General features: G+C 37.5%; 1 protein-coding gene across 1 annotated transcript in view; it reads left to right on the top strand.

Annotated features, from left to right (window-relative positions):
• Positions 1-24,842, top strand: part of prtga (protogenin homolog a (Gallus gallus)) — a 43,485-nt gene extending 18,643 nt beyond the window's left edge. The window contains exons 3-19 of the mRNA XM_066684462.1: positions 1,122-1,266; positions 1,559-1,692; positions 1,921-2,217; positions 2,526-2,685; positions 4,614-4,861; positions 6,506-6,670; positions 7,408-7,713; positions 10,038-10,229; positions 20,206-20,301; positions 20,603-20,789; positions 20,985-21,112; positions 21,543-21,713; positions 22,381-22,560; positions 22,818-22,941; positions 23,078-23,216; positions 23,299-23,397; positions 24,435-24,842. Of these exons, the coding sequence (XP_066540559.1) occupies positions 1,122-1,266; positions 1,559-1,692; positions 1,921-2,217; positions 2,526-2,685; positions 4,614-4,861; positions 6,506-6,670; positions 7,408-7,713; positions 10,038-10,229; positions 20,206-20,301; positions 20,603-20,789; positions 20,985-21,112; positions 21,543-21,713; positions 22,381-22,560; positions 22,818-22,941; positions 23,078-23,216; positions 23,299-23,397; positions 24,435-24,842 (3,179 nt within the window). The remainder of the gene's footprint in view (positions 1-1,121; positions 1,267-1,558; positions 1,693-1,920; positions 2,218-2,525; positions 2,686-4,613; positions 4,862-6,505; positions 6,671-7,407; positions 7,714-10,037; positions 10,230-20,205; positions 20,302-20,602; positions 20,790-20,984; positions 21,113-21,542; positions 21,714-22,380; positions 22,561-22,817; positions 22,942-23,077; positions 23,217-23,298; positions 23,398-24,434) is intronic.
• The last annotated feature ends 276 nt before the right edge of the window (positions 24,843-25,118 follow it).

Raw genomic sequence — 25,118 nt, 5'->3', positions numbered from 1 at the left:
TTAAGGGACACCTTTTTCCATATGGCTCTAGATGATTTGTGACTTCAAGATGCCACCCATGCCATTTTTTCACAAAGCCTAGCAGTCTCCATATATTTGTTATTTTATTTTATTTATTTATTTTTATTTTGCAAAGAACAGAGTTTGTTGGTACTTGGTGGTTTTGAATACTAAACAGCTTGATGTAGAGTTTGACAGGATTCAGGATAAAGGGTCTCAGATCCAGATCATGAGTTAGCATGCCAGACGTGGAGAAATGTGGTGAGGTGCTACTTTGGTCATACTTTAGAAGCTGAAAGTGAGGAGAGAGTGAGCCTTGAAAGAGAGAAGGATTTCACTGACCTTTTTCATAGAGCAAGTGCTTTTATTATTATGAGTATAGGACCTCGGTGCAGTCAGTATGCTTTTAATTAATTAAATTATATCGCTTTCAGGCTATCCACATCTTTATATTTTCTTATCAATTTTAAACCGTTTAATTCCTTTTGGCAAGAAGAGTGCTTCTTTTTTTGCTGAAATTTTTATTGATTGATTGATTCACATTGTTCACATGTCTCTGGACAGATGTTAATAAAAACAGCTTATATTAAAACAACAAGTTTAACACCTATTATAAAACAAAGGAAATGTAGCTTAGCATGCACAGTAACCATCATGAGATGAACACAAATACAGGTTTAGTAGTCAACAACTAGACAGTGCCTATGGTGGTTAATAATTGGGTGTGGTTAAAAATACTGTGATAAATATGCTCATAATTGTCATCCTACGCAATCATTATCATCATTATCATTATCACCATTAATCACACACACACACACACACACACACACACACACACACACATATATATATATATATATGATAGTGGTGGTTGTTACCAAAAGGAAAGCAAAATGTTGCTGTGAAGTCTGACATGTTGATGTTTATCTAAAGACCTTTTGGCTCTCATTGTTCATCCATTTGATACTGTCACTTCCACAGTTGTATCACCTTTCACTGAGCCTGTCTATCTCTCTCTCTCAATATCACTTTTTTCTTTGAATATGCTTTGCTTTTTTTGTTGTATTGGAGCACATTACTTTTTAGTAAATAATGCAACTTCATGTATCTCTCTTCAGGCATTTCCACATTCACACAGCAGCCTTCCTCTATTGTGGTGATGGAGGGTTCTGTCGCACGCTTCAGCTGCAAAATCAGTGCCACACCTCCACCAATCATCACCTGGGAGTTTAACAGAGTCACTTTACCACTGGCCACTGACAGGTACACAGCACGGGACTGACAGACGTTCTGAAATAGAAATAATATACTAATGCTAACAGATATGAACTAATTCTGAATACTAAACTAAAATGTCAGAAGAACACTTCTGACTAAGATGCACTCTTTATGTTGATATATACATTTAAATGCATGCAGCTATCTTGCTTGATGAGTGCTTTTGCTGTTAAAACATAAGGAGAGTTTTTAGGAACAGAGGGTTTTTATTTAAATCTGTATATATATATATATATATATATTTATTTTATTTTTTTTTTTTTTTTTTACTTTTTAGAATCACAGTGCTGCCTAGTGGAGTGTTACAGATTCAGGGAGTAGACAAAAAGGATGCTGGGAATTATCGTTGTGTGGCAGCAAACATTGCTAACCGTCGCAGGAGTATGGAAGCAACATTGACAGTTACACCAGGTGAGCAGGAGAGAGTAAACTAAAGAAGACCAGTTCATTCAGTTCATTATTGTTCCCTCATAAGCAAAAAAAAAAATATATGATTACAGATTATTTCCACTGTTGAAAAGGCACCTTCTGAAATTCCTGCTAATTAAAAACTTAATGTTTTTACGTTATTTTTGTATTTGGAGTGTAGTAGTAGATATAATTTATATTATTTGTAATGATTGTTGTTTCTTGCTCTAGCTCCATTTTTAAGAATTCCACAGCGACCTCGTATCATTGCTGGGCCTCAAAACATCACTGTGGTGACTCACGACAGCGCTCTTCTGGAGTGTATGGCAGTGGGATATCCTCGTCCTCTGATCTCTTGGAGTCGCGCAGATCAGAAGCCCATGGATGTTTATAACACCAAAGTGCTTGGCAATGGCAATCTGCTAATTTCTGACATCAAGCGGCAGCATGCTGGGGTTTATGTCTGCAGAGCTACAACTCCAGGAACTAGAAACTATACAGTCGCTATCGCTAATGTCACTGTGCTTGGTAAGGCCTTTAGAAGTATGAAACTAAAGCATTTGTGTGAATGAGAAATGAAAACAGTGAAGAAGTATTTGAGTTGGAGTAGTTTATCAACTGAAGGTGCTGTAATCTGAAAGATACTAAATGGCTGATTACAATATCCCTAAATATTCAGCATTATAATACCCAGATATTAAGACATCAGCTATCACTTTATTTATGTAGCCACCTTGGGAAAACTAACCCAGCTTACCAACTCCACTTCTTAGATTTATCAGTGCAATGGCTGCTGTGTTTTTTGAGAAACCTGAAAAAAAACCCTCTTATTTCAGCTCCCCCATCCTTGGTGGAGTGGCCAGAAAGTTTGACCCGCCCTCGAGCTGGAACTGGACGGTTTGTTTGCCAAGCCGAGGGGGTGCCCACACCTCGCATCACCTGGCTCAAGAATGGAGAACCTGTCCATGCTAACGGCCGCATCAAGATGTACAACAGGTACAATTTTTAACACTGAGGAATCACATAAGGCAACCATTTTAAAAATTATTTGTATAATCTGTTGCTACAAAATTGTATAGAAATGTTAGCTTCGTCTTATAGTCTGAAATCTTCCAATCTATCACATTACTTGTAATAATGTTTAGCCTACAAGGAAAAACATTAGAATATTTTTCTAATTATTTAGCTATTTAGCACATTTTTAAAATTATAAAATGATGTGCTTTACATGCACTTATTAAATATGGAGCAGGAGGAAAACATCATATCTTACATTCCAAGAAACATAAGATGGATATCTCACTGCAGATGACATGGAATGTCACAGGAGACGTGGGAGGAATGGAAAGTCATTTTTGATTCTATGCGACTTAAAGGCTAAGCACCACCTATATGAAAGTGTCAAACAAATAAATACAGTGGAATTTGAGTTCCTAACTTGTGTTTATTGATAGTTAGAAAACAAACCGTTGGTCCCCCTCCATCAGTTTTCGGAAACTCTAATAGGCGTCTTGCATGTGACGTAGATGGTGGACAACAACTCTAGAAGTTGCACTTAATTTAATGCAAAATGACGAAAAGGTCTGTTGTTTTTGGCTGCAATAATTCAATGTACAGTGGGACATCTGTGCACAAATGGCCCAAAGATTCCCAAATATCCAGAAAATGGACTAAATTTGATGAATTCGAGTTCGACTTCGATCACATTTACAAGAATAACGGTACCTCTAAATTTGAGTTTAGCTTATTGCTAGGCTATTGTCATGAATAATTTTTGTTATTTAGGTAGCTAGATACTGTCAGTCATAATGGTGTTTTACATGGTTGCGTTCAAGAATTTCCATAGCGAGCTCGGGTTTTTCCGTCAATTTAATAAAATTGTCAGTTTTAAAGCAAATTAAGCATGCTATTTTCATTTTAATTCATACTTATATATGTCAGTAACTAAAATAATGTGAAATATTCATGGAGTTCCATTAAGTGGTGCTTAGCCTTTAATGCCTTGATGAACACACACGTTGTAGGAGCCATAATAACGCGTTGCGGCAGCCATGACGTGCAAAATGTACTTAAACTTTTATTTTTGGGGAGTGCAATTGGTCTGTACTCAGTGCAGCCTTAGTCAGACCAGTCTGTTATGATTGAGTGGGGCTCGTGAAGGTATACTATTCCTGTTAAGCAATTGGCCGCATTATTAATGATTATCAAGCTGCATGCAAACATGACTAGTGACATCTTTAAGCTGCAGGCATGTAAACAGGTACTTTCTAGAAAAAATGTGTAGTTAATTGCTCAGAATACATGCCTCAAACAGTCTTCAGAATATATAGCTTTGAATGGAGTGAACTGTAAATAAGTATAATTAGTAACCTGCTACCAAATCAGCCTTGGGATACTCAGCTCCTGGGGTTTAAATTGGCTCATTTGTCTTCTGGAAACTCTGTCTCACTGAATTATTCATTAGCTTCTTCCCTCAGTGAAATGAGAATGGCGTTAATAATTTAGTGGTTTGCAAATGGCATTTTAGTTGATTTTCCTCTGTCCTTTAATCTGGAGTGTACAGAGACCATGTTTGTTATAGGATCCAGTTTCAGACGTGCTAAGAATAGTGTTTACTGTAATACATGGTAAAAAAAAAACTTTACAATAATTATAGAAATATGGAAAGTCAGATGGAAGGGTGGAAAGGGCTTGTTCATGCTCTCAAAATGTAATTTTTCATAATCTTATAGCCATATGATTATTGATCTAAAAATGTTTTATACTGTTTTAAAAAGATCTGCTCTGTACATTTGGCACATTTCACATATAATACATGATGTCTAAAGGATTTATTATTGCATTTAAGTCAGTGTCCATGCTTCCTCAATATCTGTATTTCAAGTTTTTTTTATAGCTTTCAAATATATTAATCTTGTTTTCAGTAAACTGGTGATAAACCAGATTATTCCAGAGGACGATGCCATCTACCAATGCCAGGCAGAGAACGACCAGGGCTCAGTTTTGTCCACAGCTCGTCTGATAGTGGTGATGTCAGAGGATCGTCCAAGTGCCCCCAGAAACATCCGTGCTGACACGGTGTCCAGCTCAGCCATCCTCCTCGCCTGGGAGAGACCTTTGTACAATGCAGACAAAGTCATTGCATACTCCATCCACTACATGAAAGCAGAAGGTAATTGAAACAATATTCAGTGTCAGAGCTCGACTTTAAATCAACATAGAATTTGAGTCAGCATCTTTACAGGCTTAACATCAATCTTCTGTTTCTCATTACTGTATACCATGACACAAAACTGTGCCTTCCTATTCAAAAAAGTTGATTTGTGACAAAATATTAACTTAGGTAATGTTAAAATATGAAAATAAGAGTAAAAGGTTTTTCATGTAGGCATAAAAAAAGCGTAAATTAAGTGTTGTGGTGTTCTTTCTGTTTTGCTGTTGTACTAATTCATAGAGAGAGAACCTTATTTTGACCATAAAGTTGGTGTTCAAAGGCGTTAAAAGACCAATTAGGGATGTAACCCATAACCAAATTTGGGTTAAAAACTACAGTTATTTGCTAACTCTCTTTTTGATGTCTGGAATAGGCCTACAATAAACTGCCTCTGGAAGAACCTTCCTGACTTCATGAATCAAATAAAAGGCCAGCTATGGGAATGCTGCACTGACATAATTGAGGAGCTGCAGCCTGCTGGGCACAATCATTGTTAATTAAGAGGCAGGAAAAGTCACTTTTTGACAAGAATATTCCCCTTTTCAGCCTAATTATTTCTGTAGAGTTCCTTTAAGCAGCTTTAACGTGTGAAAGAAAAGTCAGAAAAAGAAAACACCTGCCGCCACTTACAGACACAACTAGAGAGTGGAAAATAAAGAGAAAGAAAACAGGTCTGAAGAATTGGAACTTTTGCTCAGGACTGCTCATTTTAGGTGCTCTAGACAGAGGAAACAGGAAGCCTCCCAGGATTGTTCTGTAATTGCTTGGGCAATAATGAAGTGAGAAAATGTGCAAGAGTGAAAAGAAGGGAGAAAGAGAAAAATTGATGGGAAGCAATGGAAAAGTGAGTGAAAAGTTAATTAAATTGTGTTACTTTGTTCAGTCCTGCCCTAGAAATACATGGTGTTTGAGGAAACATTTGCCTGTCTTTGTGTTTTTCTTAAACTTTGGTTAAATTCTAGTAGAGAACAAGGCCTTTTCTTTTCGTCTTTAAGGATTTTGTTTGGTTGGTCAGTAAATGTGAATTCAATTCTTGTGAGGCTCTAAGGGATTCTTTTGTGTGAGCTGCCTAGTCCGGACTAATTAAAGCCTTATCAGACACATTGGCTGTGTGAGAAAATCAGCATGTGGAGCTTGGCTTTAGTCGTGACTATAAAATCGTCCGTTGAAGGAGGCGTGACCAATTTGATTGAGTTGACATGTCTGTTGTATGGTGGGCCCCATTTAGAATACCCATACAGGTTCATTACTAACAGAACTGAATGAAAAACATCAAGGAGATTAAAAGGGATCTTATTAAGCAATTATGTACTAATTATTGTGTGAAAGGGGGGCATTGTGCAGAGGAAGCAGACATTTTAAATTAATTTTTAGGGTTAGATAAAAATGTAGTGGTTTGTGCACAATTGTGAAATACTTAATTTCGCATTTCCATACAGATGTCCCTTTCCAGGAATAGATTCCAAAATTAAAAAACGTCTGGCAATTAATACTGAAATTATCACCTTGCTTGTACCATGGTTATACCTGTTAAATAATCTTGATGTGAATTGGGATATTAACATGATAGTTTAACCAGTCCTGTGCTTTTGACATCTACAGGTCTTAATAATGAAGAATACCAGGTTGTAATTGGCAATGACACCACCCGTTACATCATAGATGATCTGGAGCCTGCGTGGAATTATACCTTCTACATTGTGGCATATATGCCCATGGGTGCAAGCCGCATGTCTGACCACATCATACAACACACACTTGAGGATGGTGAGTGTGATATATGTATCCTATAACATGCAAAGACAGAAACACACTACACTTCGGATCTGTCTTGGAAGTCAATGGTTGATCATACTCTTAACCATATCACCTGAGGTGTTGGATTTTAGTAAATGATCTTGCATTCATAAGGGATGAACAAGTGGTCTGTTCTGGGAAGATGAACAAAGGATTAAAGAGAGAGGAAAGGGGGGCCACGGTGGATAGATGAAAGGATTCTGGTAAATTATTAGACAGGGTGACTTTGAGAAGGGTTGTCCACTTAACTAATAAATCATTTTCAGTGTTATTTAACTTGCTAGTCCTGGATGTTGCTATCCAATATCTCTTTCAATAGATTTTAAAATAATCCTTGAGTTTGCATATTTGTTTTTGCCCTCCATTTTATTTAGCAATTTTTATTTTACATACTTTCTAGCCCTTTTTATTTACCATTTTATTTACCAATTTACCAATATATACAAAATATTTTTACACATAACTAATACACAAGTAAATTTTTTTATTTATATTTTATGTACTGTAGAAGACAGTAATAGAGTACAATAATATATTTTAAAAACTTTTACCTTGTTTGCTTTTGTGTCTTTACTTTGTGGCCCTCTGCCAGCAACAACCATTGTAGTTTGGCTTCCCTAGACAAAATCTTCAAGCACCCATTAGATTACCGTACGATTTCTTAATCTAATCTCTCTCTCTCTTCTCTTTCCCATTCTGTTTCTCAGTACCTGTGCGAGCCCCTGAGTTATCTCTCACCAGCCGCAGTCCAACAGACATTCAGGTGTCATGGCAGCCCCTTTCTCAGAAACTGAGCCGTGGTCATATCTCTGCATATCGTCTGTGGTACAGACCCAGCTCAGATGGACCCATGAATCAGCTGGAACTGCCGGGAGACCAAACCCAACACTTGCTGGAAGGTCTGCTGCCAGATACGGTTTATCTGCTCCGGATAGCAGCCTCCACCGCTGTGGGTTGGTGTGAGCCATCAGCCTGGACCTCACACAGGACTCCCAAAGCCTCTAGTGGGCAAGGTGAGGCATGCAGAGCCTGTAATTCAGAACTATTTATTAGTAATGCACAATATATCCGTGGCCGATATATTATTTGCAGATATGTCGATTTTTTACTTATTGTTATTGGTCCGATATTCAAAGTTTAGCCAATATTACAACCGATAACTTGGTGCCTTTTTTGTGCTTGAGCATATGCAAGTGTAACCACCCATAACTGCACAACTATGTCTGCAGTGTGGAGGATTTTCACAGTTTCTGCAGAGAACAGTCACTTGGATTAAAGTTCTTCGTCGCTATGATATTATTTACGATTTTATTGTCATTCTTGACCGTGAAAACTAATTTGAAATATCAGCGATGCTCAGTACACGCACACATAGATAGCACACACATATACAGCAGGTTAAAACAACAGAAAATACTCTCAATCACCAAAGTGCAGGAGCCTTTATATAAAAAACATGAAAAGAGATGTAGAGTCATTCAGTGTTCTGAATTTATTATTGAAACACAATGAAAATTTATCACACACACTCACTCTCCCTCGCTCTGAGCCACTTAACGTCGCTCTCTCCCTCACTGTGCTGTCCAACCCCAGTGCTGCACTAATTAACACCCCTCTAGAAACCATTCATGTGGACCAGCAGTAAATCTTTGATAAAAATATAAATGAGCTACAAAAAATAATAAACATAAAAGATTTATTAAAAGTGTATATGAATATTATTGAAAGATTTATTTAAAATACAGAAATGTACAAATACTGAAGAAAAGTCTTGTTATATGACAACTTATGATAAAAAAAAGTTAGGTTTCAGTCCATTGTGGATATGCTTTAAATACAAAAAGATAAAATGATCAGTTATTAATATCAGTATCAGCTACTAACTAACAGTTGTATCTTATCTGCACAAAAAATTAAAAATGGTGCATTCCTACTATTTAACTTTTTAAACACAAGGTGCATTATTCCTTTAGACAAGTTTTAAAGTCATTTTCTTGAAATATTCTGATACATCAATACTTTACATATAACTGTGAATGGTGTTTATACTATAATTTATAAGGGTATACAAAAAACTTTAAGGCTTAACACTATCGTACTGTGCATTATCTGGTAACTAATATAAAGTTCTGTATCAGTGAGAGAGAGGAATTGAAGTGTGAGCTCACATAGAGATACACAGGGGTTAAGATGTTTCTTTCAGTTTATCACTCTCCCTGTCTTTTTTCACTCTCACTGTCTATGTGCATGTTAAGTGCTTGCTATAACAGTCTTGTTAAGGCATTGCATTTGTTACTGCAGTGCACTCTGACCCTGGCTGTAGGGCACATGGGAAAAGCCTCAGTCATGGGCAATAAACCCAGAGGCTTCAGGCCCAAGGAGGTCGCAGGAACATAATAAACGTGTCCACTGAATCCAGCTGGCATTACTGCTGGAAAAAATGCTTAACACTGATCTTGCACCAGTTACCCTTTACCAAATAATAATAATAGTCTTTATAAGAGACAAGGCTGAACTGGTGTCAGATCAGGATATAATAGTGATTATGTTCAAGAGCACAAGCGTAAGGAGGCCTCTGAATGTGTCATCAGTCAAAAGCCTTTTATGAATGGGGCACTAAAGTTTAGCATCTCCATAAAGTGACCCACAAACCAAATGCTCATCAAATGAAATGTTAGACATTTCCCTTGAAATGTACAGGAAAGAACTGACTAGGCAAACAAATCCAATTTGGATTTAATGTTATTGTACTTATTTATGAGTGTATAGTACTAATTAAAAGCCTTGTTAGTGCTGTTGTACCACTATTAAACTATTAAACATAGCTGTACGTTTAGTACCAAGTAAACATATAAAAAGTGAAAATAAACCAGTATGCAGTTGTATAATCAGACACTTGTCAAACAGGATAAAACCGTATTAACCAAAAAATGACTTGTGTCTGATCCACTTGTAACAGCCCAACACTCCCCGACACCAATGTCACAGAGGTTTTGAGTATGATACAATACTAAACTTATACCTGCTCTGTGGTGGTCCTGTGTGGTCTTGTCTGTTTAAAAAAAAGGTTGAAAAAGGGCTAGAAAGTATGAAAGTATGTAAAGTAAAGTATGTAAAGTATGGTCCTACTACAGTGGATGTAAAGTATATGTACAAATATGTATATGTAACACCAACCAAAAAGAGAACTTGAAATATGCATTAATTTAGTCACTCCTATCAAATTATCCTACTGTATATTAATATGATCAATTAATCATGTTAACAATACTGAGATAAATACTACTGTATCTTATCAGCTCCCTCTCTTTCTTCCTGTGTTTTTATACAATGGCAGTTCCACTGGCACCAGAGCTGCAGCTGGAGCCTTTGAACTGTACAACTTTAATAGTGCGCTGGCGTCTGATTGTGGGCAGCTCAGTGGCTGGACTGCAGGGATACCGGCTCTTTTATCGTGAGGAGAGCCAGCCAGAAAGTGCCCCTATCCAGCTGCCACCCCACCTCAAACAGTACACCATTGGAGGCCTGGGTGAGTGGATACATTTTTATATTGTAGTGAGAAATACCAGTGCAATTTGCACAGCAAGCTGGTGTTCAGATCCCAGCTCATGTGCCACACCATACCAACAGAGGTCCTTAGTCAAACTTCATTATGCTACATTACCCTACATCTGTAACAGGAATTGAAGTCAATTTCTGATGAGTGAATAATGAAGCGATATTTGCTCTGTAAGTTGAGGGGTTCAAATTCAGACCATTTTAAACAGAGCTGCTCAGTATGTTGACCTGTCTGTCAGGCTTTGTTCTGATGTCAGTGATTGACCTGAAGGTTTATGAAGTAGTTTGTTGTTCAGTGATAGATTGAAAGACAGCTGGATTGATGAATAAATGGATAGTGTTGGAAAGATAGTTGGTGAAAATTGTATTTGATAGTAGTGTTTTGATACACATTTACATTTATTTATTTTAAGTGTTCTCTGCATTAAATATATTTAGATTTATGATATGAAATTCATTCATAATATTAGACATCCTGAAGTGAATGGGATTTATTTCTACCCACATCATAAGTAATTTATGACAAAAAGTTCAACATTTCCTTTTATTTCAAATTTTTTATATATACAAAATACATGAGGATATATTACAAATATTACTAAACTAAACCAAATTCACTTTATGGTAGAATTCAGAGCAAACCAGCTAGAGCCAAGATTTTTTAATGATCACAAAGGCAGTTTCTATTGGCTGGGAGAGGACAATGCCTGTGAGGGGGATGTGAGTAGGTATTGGCTCTGTTGACAGTGAAGCTGTTCGTTGATTGATAGAAGGGCTCTTTTCCAAGCTCAACATGGCTCCTCTTCCCCAAAAACCCCAATGTCCACTGTCTCCTCCCTCTTAACTGACCTCTCATAGTGACCTGCCTGACATCTGACCTCTGGACCTAAATGCTGGTCAGCCCTTTGGCCTTCCCATGAGCCTTTGCGGTGACCGGAGAATAGGGATGGGGATATCTTAGTGTTTGCTGTGCGCTTGGTCTCTTCCATGATCAGCCATAAGGTCAGACCATCCCATAATGCTTTGCTGAAGCAGTGGCCATCTGTGGCTAGAGAGAGGTCAGACAGCTGGCCAGCAGCTGACTTTCAGATCAGTTTGGAATCATGTAAGTTTAAATGTTTGTGAATAAATTCTAATATGATAATATTACATGGACAGTGATCAGTTTTATAGCACTGATAAGATTTTTGTCTTTTGAATATACAATTTTACATACAACTTTATTGTTGATTATAATAAACACCAGAAATACACAGTATATATATCATTAAGTAATATAAATGCCATGTAATTGTAGAATAAATCGTGAAATAGAAACTGTGTAATATAAAAAATGACATTAAACACCGGTGGTTTATCAGTAGCAGTAAATTAAGTCAGTATTATCCAACATATATGTTAATTAATATGTTGGGCTCTACTAGTAAAACACAAGATTGTACATATCAGATGTAGTTTAAGTGTGAATGGTATCTTGTTATTTTAAAATAGTTAAATCCGAATGTAAGCAGGACAGTAAGAGAACACTCTTAATGTGCTGTTAGAGATCTGGCTGAAAATGTTCCCCCAGCAAGGATCTCTCGGGAGGTAATGTGAGTTTGGAGAAAATGTCAGGAGTGGGAGGGGAGATATATGGGTGTCTTTGTAGGGAGGGTAGAGAGATGCGGCAGAATAGAAATAAGGGAGGAGGGAAGAAGGGGAGAGAGAAAGAGTGTTGTTGTGTGAGAGATTTACGGTGGGTTTTATGGTTGCTGTGAGCTTTTGCTGGTGGGGGATTTTCTCTTCAAAGCTGCTGGCTGTGCTGAGTCTCTGACGATTGTCCTGAGAGTTTTAATGACCAGAGAGACAGCTGTACACATCCCCATGCAGATAGACATAAACAATATGCAGTCAGCTTTCAGGAACTTTCCTTTCCAAAACTTTACACAGTTAAATCTTTAAGTCTTTGATATAAACCACAACATTCTATGGAAAGTGACCATTACTCATCAAGTTTCTGTGACTGAATTTTGCAGAAATTTCCCTTTAAAGTAATACTATGGAAGAAACTATGTAAGAGCTCCCCCTTCATGCTTACAGTACTGTTGTGAAATCAAGTCTCACACACACCCATCTCTCTCTCTCTCTCTCTCTCTCTCTCTCTCTCTCTCTCTCTCTCTCTCTCTGTCTGTCTGTCTCTTTCTCTCTCAATTCAATTCTTCAATTCAGTATGCTTTATTGGCATAATCATATTCAGATACATTATTGCCGAAGCATAAATACAAGAACATTGATTATATATAAAAATAAAATAAAATAATGATAATATTGATAAAACAGCAGTCTAAAAAAACAGTAAGAATCAAGGAACATGTTACACATTAATGTGTAATAATTAGAATTTAACTTTGAATGAATTTAAATGAATATGTGAACAAGGCAAAAAACATTTCGTGTGGGTGTGTGTTGGTGTGTGTGCATGTGTGGTTAGGTGAGTGCGTATGTACCTGTGTAGGAGTGTGTGTGTGTGTGTGCATGTGTGTATGTGTGCTTTGTTAGAGAAGCTTTGGAATTGTGGGCGAATTTTCTGTCTCTCTCTCTCACTCACATACAAACAACCGTCTCTCAGGGCTTCTACTAACACACATTCTCCCTGTCTCTCTCTTCTTGTAGCAATGTAAACACCTGTGAAATTTATGCTGTATAGCATTATGCATTTCTTGACCCCTGTGATTCAGAAGTTGCTTAGTCCAGTAAACCAGTATTGGACCCAGTGTAGCAGCCACAGAGGCTCTGTTTTCTCTGTTACAGCTCAATGGAATATCACAATCATTTAGAAGCTGTAATTTTAAAGTAGAAATGTTACATGGTCTTCCTTTAGCATATACTAAGGTTCAAATTTTGCTACATGCTACACTTTTGATAACTTTATTCACCATGTCACTGGTTTTCAATGTTTGAATCTATATTAAACTTGATTCAGAACCTATCAAAATTTTTCCAGTACAACTGTTTCCCCCCCCATACTGCTTTACATGCTCTTCTGAGCTCACAGGTTACTTCATACGTAAAGTTGACGGTCACACACTGCTTTCTACTTCAGTCCTGTCAGCAGTGTAAAATATCCAAACAGATTTGGCCAGGCCAAAAGGTGACATATCTGCTGTCAATGTGTGTAGAGACTTCCCTGTAAGATGGACAGTGATGTATTTATGGTGTCGGTCAGTTTCTTCATTCACACTGGCCTGAGATTGGTTTTGTTTATTCATTCAGATCTGGTCATACAAAATATAAAATCATTCCGGGAATTATTGTGCTTATGTATTATTTTATTTATATATAAGTGATGTAGAGTGCAGGTAAAATTCTTTAAATTAAGCATGAACTGGTGAATCTTATTTAAAAAGTGGTCAGTAAAATATGCTGTTTTATGATATATTTCAAAGGGGTCTTGATAACTCTTAGTACGTTTTCTCTTTGTCTCTCTTTCATACTCTACCATTTTGTCTTTTCCTTTCCCGTCTGTCCTTTCTTTTTCTTTTTCTCTATCATTTTATTACCACTTCACTGAACAATTACTGTATCAGTTGCTGTACGCTTACAGAGTGGTAATGCTCATGATATTGGCCCCTTTTAATTAAAGCTGTTTGTTCCCATCAGTTTAGGTCAGCTATAATACAGAGTTTTAACTGTAATTCACTAATCCTCTTTGACCTCTTAAATAGGCAGTGAGTGGAGAGGGCTTCTATGTATTGATCCTTTTCTTACTGACATTCGAATGACACAGCGTGAATTATGATGCACAGTGTTCTGATTGAGCAGGGCTTAAAGCGTAGTTTTGGGGTGATAAATGGAGCCTCTTAATTTGCTGAGGTCAGTTAACACTGTGTAGGGAGGGAGAGTAACACAGCATAAGAATGAATCAAGTTTTATTAGAATTACTGAATTAATTAATTTTATGATTGTATTACAAATACTCATACATCATATAACACAAATGTATATAATTTTAAAACACAATAAAACTTGAGGCTCTGTTGTGGTTCTCATAAATTTGAATAACATTGAAATTCATTGATTAGAACTTCTATTAATAACATTAGTTTAATATAGTGATGTGAACTTAAATATAACAACATGACTTTTAAATATATTGAAGTCTTTAAAATGGGTTGAAATATACATTTCTTCAGAATGTTATGTTGTTCACAGTTTATTTCTGAAAATATTTTATTCAAACATTTTTTCTGATGATATTGGTCATATTATTATTTATTTGTTCGTTAATGAGTAATCGTTAACACTATGTTGCCAAAAGTGAATTCCTTTCTTTCTCATTCTTTCTTGCCCCTGTTGTCTCTATGGTATGTTTCTTTCTGATGTATGATCGACAACTATGTGAGGGAAGGACATCTGAGACATGGAGTATGTTTTGAGTTTGTGTTTGTGTGTATGCGCATGTGTGCGTGCATGCATATGTTTGTGTGTGTGTGTGTGTGTGTGTGTGTGTATGTGTAGGCTGAGCATGTGTAGGCTGTACAGTAGTTTTGAAACAGTGACAGCTGTATTTTATTTTACTGTTAGCACAGAGGTGGGATGGATAATTAAGACTTTGTAGAATTTATTCTCTGTGAACTGTACCTGTCTGTAAGATATATAGTTTGGCAAATGGCCTGGTTGGGTTGTTTTTGCCTAATCCAAAGGATTACCGTGGGATGCATGTGTACCGAAGATGAGTGAAAAGCCATCCATCCCTTATGGATTTAGTTTGTCCCAAATGTGATCAATTCAGACCAAATATAAGAATTAATATATGTATGTTTGTGAGTTTGTATTTACATGGAAGTCCTGCATTTGGACAGATATGTGTGTCCAGTGCTACAATAAGGGGATCATCTCCATGATGAAGGCATTTCCATGCACAAACACGTGCCACATGACTATTCAGTGTTTTGCAGTGTCAGTTTATCAGGAATGTTTGTTCATTTTCCCTCTGTCACACATACGTTTTAACACAGGATTTGGCTTGTCCATTCTATGTCAGAGGTTACAGCCCAGATGTCAGCTCTGCTTCAGTCTCCCCCACAACACCCACACATACAAACACCTCTCATTCCCTGTCACAGTGTGTGATATATTGACTCCAGGCAATTTTGTACTGGGGATAGGGATAGGCCTTTTGCTTGTGAGCAATGTGGTATTACTAGAAATCTTAATGATTATAATGAATAATGTGTAGGGACAGCTTACTCTTTCATTCTCTAAATAATTTAATAACAACAAGAAACAAAGTTGCTCCCAGTCAAACCAAAGCAGTATTTTTGCAGCTGAGATTAAAAAATCTAAGCAAAGATGGTCTTAATTAAACTAAAGGTCATATAGACCCACCTGTGTATACTCTGAACCCACCAAATATGACAAATTAATTAATTAATTCTAAGGTTTAAAGACAGGCTGGAAATTGGCCATGGAAATACATGCATCATTAGTGGAACTGAGGGAAAAAATAAAATACAAGAGCTCTTATATAGTTACAGACAAAATATTTATTAAAAACCTGAAACATGAAAACACTGCATTTACATCCAGAGCTATTAAATGAATAACACTCTGTCATACTGCAATCTAGAAGGAGGTGGGACTTTTGAGTAATGCCTTAAAGTCACAAAAGGAGTGCAGGTTGAGAGAGGACATCCCTCTATTCTCTCCCTCCCCCACTCTTTCTGTGAGGGCTAGTGAAGGCAGAAGCCCAGCTCGTGTTCCTGACCCCTGACCGCAGATTCTGTAGGAGTTTTATCTGAGCTCCAACTTTGACCTTTGTTGGGCTCTACCGAATTTCCTCAGAATTCAGAGGCCACACCCCTTTTAATCCAGACTTCCTATCATTGGGTCCAAAACACATAAACGTTTTAAACAAATGTATCTACTGTGACTAAACAAATATTCTAATCCACCATGTTAAGGTCACTTTATACTTTGTCAGTGAATCTTTGCCATAAGTATGCCATAGGTATTGTATGAAGATGTATACCTGTAAACTTATAAAGGTAATCTCTGCCCATTAGAATTACATATAATTTATTTCCTGTGTTCCTGTGCAGTTTGAGTTTTGCTAGAAGGCCCCATCTCACAAATGGACGGGGTTGTTCGTTATGTTTGTGATGTAAGAAACCCTGGCTGTCTGAACGTCCTGTTTGATTCTTTGAACATTGCAGTATTAAAGTGGAAATACTTAGCCAACTTTATTTTAATAATAATGCGTCTGTGTATAAACACCATCACATGGACATGTTAACAAGGTAAATTATTTTCACTAGAGGTGATTTTTACAATCTGTATCTTTTCTATTCATTGTAATTACTGATTAAATCATGTCATATTTTAGTTTTTACCTTATTAATTTATTAGAGACAGTATACAAAAAATGGCCAAACATTTGTAAGCAGCTGTTTACAAAGTTTTTTCTAAGAAATGAGCAAAATCAGGTACTAATGTTGGATGACTTTTATTGAGTTTTGTCTGTGAGTTTTATTGGTCAACAGTAATTAAAATTTGATAAATAAGCCAGATCCAACTGCAGAGCATGTAGAAGGTGTATGTAATGAGTTCATGCCAGAGATGTTCACTTATTGCAACACTCAGCATGTACTCCATCTATTGGTCAGTGTGAATACTGCACACAGCTGGTAGAAAATTCTTTAGAGCTGGGATTCTTAAGCGTTTTTCACAGTCTAACCACATTCTGAGCTGAAATACTTTTGCAAACCCCCCTCCCCCAACAACTTGTTTAATTAAATGACTATAAGCAGGAAACTGATCATTCAATCTGCAACAATGTCTACAGGAGCAGACACTGTTGTGTGCAGATCTGTAAACTGGCTATCAACTGACAATATTATCTGTGCAATATTAAGTCTTTAATATAGAAGTAGTTTTGGAAGACATAAAAGCCAACATTCACATATAAAACAAACATTTTGGTTAAGCTTTTTATACATACGGCTCCTTATAAAATAAGGCCAGTACAGAGTAATATAAACAAATGCTTCTATTAATGGAATGTAATACAGGGAGTGTGTTGCAGCAGGTGCCAGCATTGCATGCACAGTTTACTTTCACTTTTCACTTTCTTGGAATAAAATCTTAATTACATTAACTTCCCATTAGAGGTTAGGGATACATTTGGCTCCTTGCTCACCATCAAGGAGAAACATTTCTGGAGTATCAGTGCCGTGAAATGTTTAACCACCTGTCATTGCAATGCAGCGCTGCTGTAAGAAGTTGGGATGTGTGATATGCAGAAGTGATGTATATTTGTGAACTTATCTGTGTTTCTGGATGTATGTATGCATATACACTGGTGTTAAAAAGTGTTTTCCCCCTTCATGATTTTGATTTTTTTTGCATGTTTGTCACTCTTAAATGTTTTAGATCATCAAACAAATTTAAATATTAGTCAAAGACAACACAAGTAAACACAAAATGCTGTTTTTAAATGAAGGTTTTTATTATTAAGGGAGGAAAAAAATCCAAACCTACATGGCCCTGTGTGAAAAAGTGTTTGGCCCCTAAACCTAATAACTGGTTGGGCCACCCTTAGCAGTAACAACTGGAATGAAGCGGTTTGCTGTAACTTGCAATGAGTCTTTCACAGCACTGTGGAGGAATTTTGGCCCACTCATCTTTGCAGAATTATTGTAATTCAGCCATTGGAGGGTTTTCGAGCATGAACTGCCTTTTTAAGGTCATGCCACAGCATCTCAGTAGGATTCAGGTCAGGACTTTGACTAGGCCACTCCAAAGTCTTTATTTTGTTTTTCTTCAGCCATTCAGAGGTGGACTTGCTGGTGTGTTTTGGATCATTGTCCTGCTGCAGAACCCAAGTTCATTTCAGCTTTAGGTCACGAACAGATGGCCAGACATTCTCCTTCAGGATTTTTTGGTAGACAGCGTAATTCATGGTTCCATTTATCACAGCAAGTCTTCCAGGTCCTGAAGCAGCAAAACAACCCAGACCGTCATGCTACCACCACCATATTATACTGTAGGTATGATGTTCTTTTTTTGAAATGCGGTGCTACTTTTACGCCAGATGTAATGGGAAACGCCTTCTTTTGTCTTGTCAGTCCACCGAGTATTTCCCAAAAGTCTTGGGGATCATCAAGATGTTTTCTGTCAAAATTGACACTAGCCTTAATTCTTTTTGGTTAGCAGTGATTTTCGTCTTGGCACTCTGCCATTCAGGCCATTTTCTCAGGCCTAGTCTCTTTCTTATGGTGGAGTCATGAACGCTGACCATAACTGAGGCAAGTGAGGCCTGCAGTTCTTTGGATGTTGTTGTGGGGTCTTTTGTGACCTCTTAGATGAGTCATCGCTGCACTCTTTGGGTAATTTTGGTTGGGAAGGTTCATCACTGTTCCACGTTTTTCGCCATTTGTAGATAATGGCTCTCACTGTGGTTTGCTGGAGTCCCAAAACTTTAGAAATGGCTTCATAACGTTTTCCAGACTGATAGATCTCAATTACTTTCTTTCTCATTTGTTCCTGAATTTCTTTGGATCTTGGCATGATGTCTAGCTTCTAAGGTTTTTTTGCTCTACTTCGCTTTGTCAGGCAGGTCCTATTTAAGTAATTTCTTGATTGAGAACAGGTATGGCAGTAACCAGGCCTGGGTGTGGCTAGTGAAATTAAACAGCATATAGTCATGCTGTTGGTTTTGGACATTATCCTGCTGTTCTGATACACCAGGTTGAAATATATATGATTACTACACCCGATACCAGCCTTTTTTCATGAGTCATATTAACAGTAAATTATATATTACTACAGAAATTATTCACTTTCACTTCTTTTCCTGCTGTGAATTCCAGCCTTTTGTCATCTGTGTATGTATCAAAATGAGAATGAAAGCATCAACATAAATAGTCCAAACTATTTTAGATTTATGTTACATTAACTTACAGTTCCGAAAAGTTAAATTAATGTTTTTTATTTCCATTAGGTTTATGTTGGCACTGCCAAAATAAATCTGTATTATTTTCAGATATTTACTGACATATAGAACAAGAGAAATGCAAGAAATTATATTTAATAATCTTTTCTTTTCAAATATGAATGAGTAATTTGTCTGTTTGCAGCCTTTAATTTTCTAGGTATTTGGCATCTTACTAATCAAGGACTGACCACTTTAGTAATTATTAAATCAGCATATGTGAAATGGCCTTTGTTCCCTTTTCTGAGGTCCTGATTTTGGCCATGTTACTGACCTCTCTCAGTCTGTCTATCCTTCTGTCTTTCTCTTTCTCACTGGTTCCCATTATCTTTTGTTCATTTATTTAACCTCTGTGACCACTTCATGAAAGCAGAATGACCAGTGACCATGTGGGGTGTGTGTATGATTTGAGCTCACGTGTGTGTGTGTGTTTCATGTGTATGTGTGTGTTAGCAGGAGGGATGATAAAGTGTGTGTGGAATACATAGTAGATTTATGAATAGCGGAATATATGCTTTTCTTTTGCTTTTTGGGAGGGAGGAGGACACTGTCAGGTCTGCTGCCTCTCCTCACTCATGATTGTGATACTTGAGTTTGTTAAGATGTAACCAGACCTTTCAAAAGAACATGGGAAACATGCAATTTATATAGTTGTATATATCATTTATATATTTGTTTATATAGTTATGAAATGATGCAGTTGATCTGAGTCATGATCTGTTCCTTGATCTATTTAATGTGGTGATATAGCAACTGATACTCATTCATAAGCTTTATCCTATTGGTCTCAATCACTTATTTATGAGGTGTGCAACTGACCAGTGTATAAATACTGAGCCTCTCTGTGATGAATTCAGGAAACAGTATCATACCTGTATTTATGATTTATTGTGATATATTACATTTATTGTGATAACATTACATAATGCTGGCCTTTCCTTTGGCAACATGTAAATTCTTTCTTTATCTAATTCAGATCCAAGGAAGAAATACCATGTCAAGCTCCTGGCCTTCAACTTTATTGGTGAAGGCTATCAGGCCGACCGGACCATCAGCACTCCCGGATGTGTCTGTAAGAAACACTGTGTTAAGAAAACCACTATTAATATAATACTATTGAATACAAAAAAGTCTCTTAAGTAGAAACTTACATTAGTCTAAATGTTTCACTTTAAGATGTACATTGTACACATCTATTTATAGACAATAAAAGCATATGGCATTATCACACTGCAATAGAATTAAACAGCTTGAATTGTTTAGTGCCTTACTCACATGAGATCTTGTATGCTTCTTTATTTATAGTATATATTTTTTTCTTGTTTACTTATTTTTTCTGATATAATGTACATGTGTATGTATTTGTGTTTAAGCGGTACGTGATCGTTTGGTGCCGCCACCACCACCTCCTCACCACGTTTATGCTAGGACAAACAGTTCTTCCTCCGTCTTTTTGCACTGGGCTCGACCTGCTTTTACCGGTGGACAAACGATCAACTACACGGTCCGATGTAACCCAGTCGGCCTCCAGAATGCATCACTGGTGGTGTACCTACAGACGTAAGTATTGCTGACATCTGAGTACTACTGAATACTACCAAAGGTAGGACACCATTTAATATCACAAATGAAACCAAGGAGGACTAGAATTGGAATTTCTCTAGAAACAAAAATGAAGACATATACAAGGGATGGTGTATGAAACTCAGCCCGTTCACTTCAAGCCCTCTCCATATTTTGCTCTTTTTGTTGCAGGGGGGATCAGAGTTTGCTTGTGAAGAATCTGGAGCCCAACACCCGCTATGAGTTTGCTGTGCGTTTGCATGTGGACCAGCTCACCAGCCCCTGGAGCCCTGTGGTGTATCAGAGCACTCTGCCAGATGGTGAGAACTAAACAGTAATGATTATTAGTAGCAGTAACTCTGCAATGTTTATTCACATTCATATTTTGTTGGTCATATAAGTGTTATCAGTGTTTTCATGTTACCATTTATTTATTTATGCAGCTATTCAAAGCCGTTCAAATTTATTGCCCAGATATAATAGTACAGTAATGAATGTAATCTGTTTTGTTGTTGTATATTTATTACAGGCTGCTGGGTTTCAGAACCTGGCATGAAAACTTAGCATGAATAGTTCCCACCCACAAAAACAGTTTTTGAGTTAAGAGTTTTGTTGTGATCATCTTTGGTTATTCTGTTGTGCATGCTGAGCTTGTTGAGACTAATTCCACCTAAAGGATTTTGAATGGTAGCTGTGAGGGTTGTTATGTTTTTGGCTGATGCTGATGGGGCCCTGTGTTGTGTTTCCCAGTTCCGTCTCTGCCTCCAGCAGCAGTTAAAGTGACCCTGATTGAAGGAGACACGGCACTGGTGTCATGGAAACCTCCTAATGAGCCCAATGTCGCCGTGACTCGTTACACCATCTTGTATGCTTCGCGCAAAGCGTGGGTCGCTGGAGAGTGGCAGATCCTGCAGAGAGAGGGTGAGAAGTGTGTGTATATGTGTATGTTTGTGAGGGCAGGCAGCCCGTATTGTGTTTGTAATTTATAATATACAGCTTCCTTATAGGGCGTGTATGCATGAAATCCATCTGTGTAAGACATTTGTGTTTTGCTGTTGAAGTAAAACACACTAATCTTTTTAAAATGTGCCACCTTCGATAAAGAGAATGTGGTTTAAGGAGCTTTTTTTTCACAGCTCATTATGACTACTGCTAAACAGGCACATTCAATAGACTTCTATTATAAATCACGGTCCACAGCTTTGGACCTCAGCAAATTCTGCAGAGCTTAAGTGTGCAAATTCACTGATTTTAAGGGCTAAAAATGTCATGATTTATTAGAGCATGAATAGGCCAGAACTGCCGTAACAATATTGGGCAGGTTTACTTACATCTGTTTCTACACGAGCTAAGCTATATGTGAGGGAAATTCTCTAAAAGTGTAATTATATGAACTATTCACTGATTCTTGATAGAACATTATCTGGTATGGTTTTGAAGTCTTTGAAGTTTTTTGTCTTCTATTTCAGTGATCTTTTGTTTGTGAGATTTAAATAATGAAGTGATGGGAATGCTCAGGGAAAATATAGCAATGTATTTCACAATTTGATTGTCAATTTACTTATTGATTTAATTTTCTTTTGTGCAGGGAGCATCACAATGGCTCTTCTAGAGAACCTAAAGCCTGGCAATGTGTATTTGGTGAAAGTGTCTGCATCCAATCAGATGGGAGATGGGCCTTTCTCACCTGCTGTAGAACTCACTGTTAGTGCAGGTGGCTACTCCTCTGGACACACCTCTCGCACTCACAACTCTGCCCAAGCCACTGGTGTGTACAAAAACCTGCAAGGCATTCCCAATGGCCTTTTCTATGCTTTTTTTTTCAGTTTTTATGAAGGAAAAGTTTGTAGTCTTTGTGAATACAACAGTTTTTAAAGGCGTGCTGGCCTCCTTTTGATTGGATGTGTTTGTCGCCATGTTATTGTTGCTGCAGAATGTGCCTAATGTGTCTGTCTGTGTGTGTGTGTGTGTGTGTGTGTGTGTGTGTGTGTGTGTGTGTGTGTGTGTGTGCGTGCGTGAATGCAGTGTTTTTAGATGGCTTTTATCATCTGGACCAGCGATCTGTGACGGGTATCATTGTAGGCGTGTGTATTGCATTCTCCTGCATCATAATCTGTGTTTTCATCCTGATGTGCCGAGGGAAGTCCAGGTAGGTGCTCACCTTTTTATTAATTAATGAGTCATTTGTCTGTGAAATTAAAGATTAATTCAGTGATTCAACTTATGGAATTGATTCAGTGAAGATAACTTGGTGATTCAATGATTGACATGTACACGTCACATAGGAAATCATGCACCAGCAAAGACATCAGACAGGGAAGAATGCAGGCCCTGCCCACTTCTGTTCTCCGAGACAATGAAAATCAAGCTGAGAGTGCTGATGTAATGGTGCCCATGATGAGAGAACACTTTATTGATGCAAAGGTAAACACAGTCAGTACAATCTGTTCATAATACAATGTTGTTTCAGGAGAGAAGTGCTGAAAAAATTGTCTTTAATTCTCAGGGTGGGACGGATTTAATCATAAATAGTTATGGCCCTGTCAGACTCACAGCTGAGAGGAAGAAGGAACAAAAATGGAATTTATTTACGAAGAAAAAGAAGGTATGGCACAAATGTAAAATTCCTTTCTTCCTAACTTCCCACATACAGCGTATCATAAAGGATGTTGAAGTTGTCTGGCAAGTTGCTGGGCCCACTGTAGTCCAGGAGCTTGGAGTTGATCCTCCTTCATGTTGAGGTGTTAGCTGAGTTGGTTCGGTCATATCATTAGGATGCCCTCTGGAAGCTGGAGGGATACCAGGCATGGCCAACTAATGGCAGACCACAAGATAGACCCGAGGATTCCTGGAGAGACTATATATCTCGGCTGGCCTGGGAGAGACGGGGGATCCGCCAGGAGGAGTTGGTGGATGTTGTGAGGGATAGAGATACCTGGGTTACGTTGCTTGCCTTCTTGCCACCTCTGAAATGGATTAAAGCCTGGCACACATTAGAAGATTTGTCAGATTTGAAAATCAAAGCATATTTTCACACTAAACATCCACAGATATATACATCATTGCTAAGCACACATACTACAGAACTTAAAGCTAAGTTTCCTACAATGCATACATGAAATCTCCCACACCCCAAATCTCACTTGAATCAGTATCTTGCTTGTGCATTTAAACATGGACACAATTCAACATGAACCTGGCTGCGTTGTTGGTGCTATTATATGTTCAGAAAAGCATTGAAAAAGTGAAAGCCAAGTGAAAATTATGGATTAAGTTCTGGCTGAAAAAAAAAAAAAATTTGCAAATATTATATACATATATATATATATATATATATATATATATATGGAGTGCTGGAGGTATGTAATATTATATATATATAATATTTGCAAATTATATAAAAAATGTGTTTTTCCAGCCAGAAGTGCTGGAGGTATGTAATATTTTTAATTGAACTATTTCAGTAATGTCAGCACATAATAAACTTATATGTTGGGCTATAATGTCAAACTAGCTTGGGAACTCAATCTGAATTTTTAGTATTGACTCGTTGCTACTATCACAGTACAAGATTATAAAACTGAATTATGTTGTGGGTTTGAGGCTTTAATAAAGTCTCCCTTTTGTATTCAGTCCCAGCAGGTGAAGAAGGTCCCTGGCTCCTGTTCCATGTATCAGCCAGGCACTACACTGCTGCATTACTCAGATGAGTCTCCAGGCGAATCTACTCTGCAACAGCCTACCTCGCTTCATGCACTGCTGAGTCCATCAGGGGGTGACACTGAGGGCTCCCACTCAAGCGAAAGGAGCCATGAGACTGGAGACTCAGGGCGATTCTCTCATGATGAAACAGAGATGACCAACCTTTCAGGAGCAAGCAGCCATCCTGCTTCCCTCTGTAAAGACAATATCAGCAGGTCTGAGGGAAGTCCAGATCTTATGATAAAGGAACGTGAGTCCTATCTCTCTGTTGAATTGGGAGAGATCACATCTGGTGATCAAGACGTCATGAGAAGTGGTGGTGATATTTCTGTGAGCTGTCACAAATAAATTCTCACCCTGGACCATACTCTCATCTTCCCTCTACTCATCTCTGCTTAAGTGGACTAGTAAAGCAGAAGTTCCCAAACTTCGAGGCTGCTTTGAATCACAAATTTGCTTATTTTTCAAAGCCCCCTATTTCACTGAATGTGTTCTTTTCTTTTCACTTTTATTTAAAAAAACAAACATTTTATTTGAAAGAAGAAAAAAACCCTCACCCACCATGAATGTTTCTAAAAAGATTATCCAAACAATGTGAAGTGTGCAAGGTTGCATTCTCAGACA

The sequence above is a fragment of the Hoplias malabaricus genome, chromosome 11 (assembly GCF_029633855.1).
Source record: "Hoplias malabaricus isolate fHopMal1 chromosome 11, fHopMal1.hap1, whole genome shotgun sequence".
Taxonomy (NCBI): Eukaryota; Metazoa; Chordata; class Actinopteri; order Characiformes; family Erythrinidae; genus Hoplias; species Hoplias malabaricus.
Note: the sequence above shows the minus strand (reverse complement) of the source record. Positions and strands in the feature narration are given on the sequence as shown.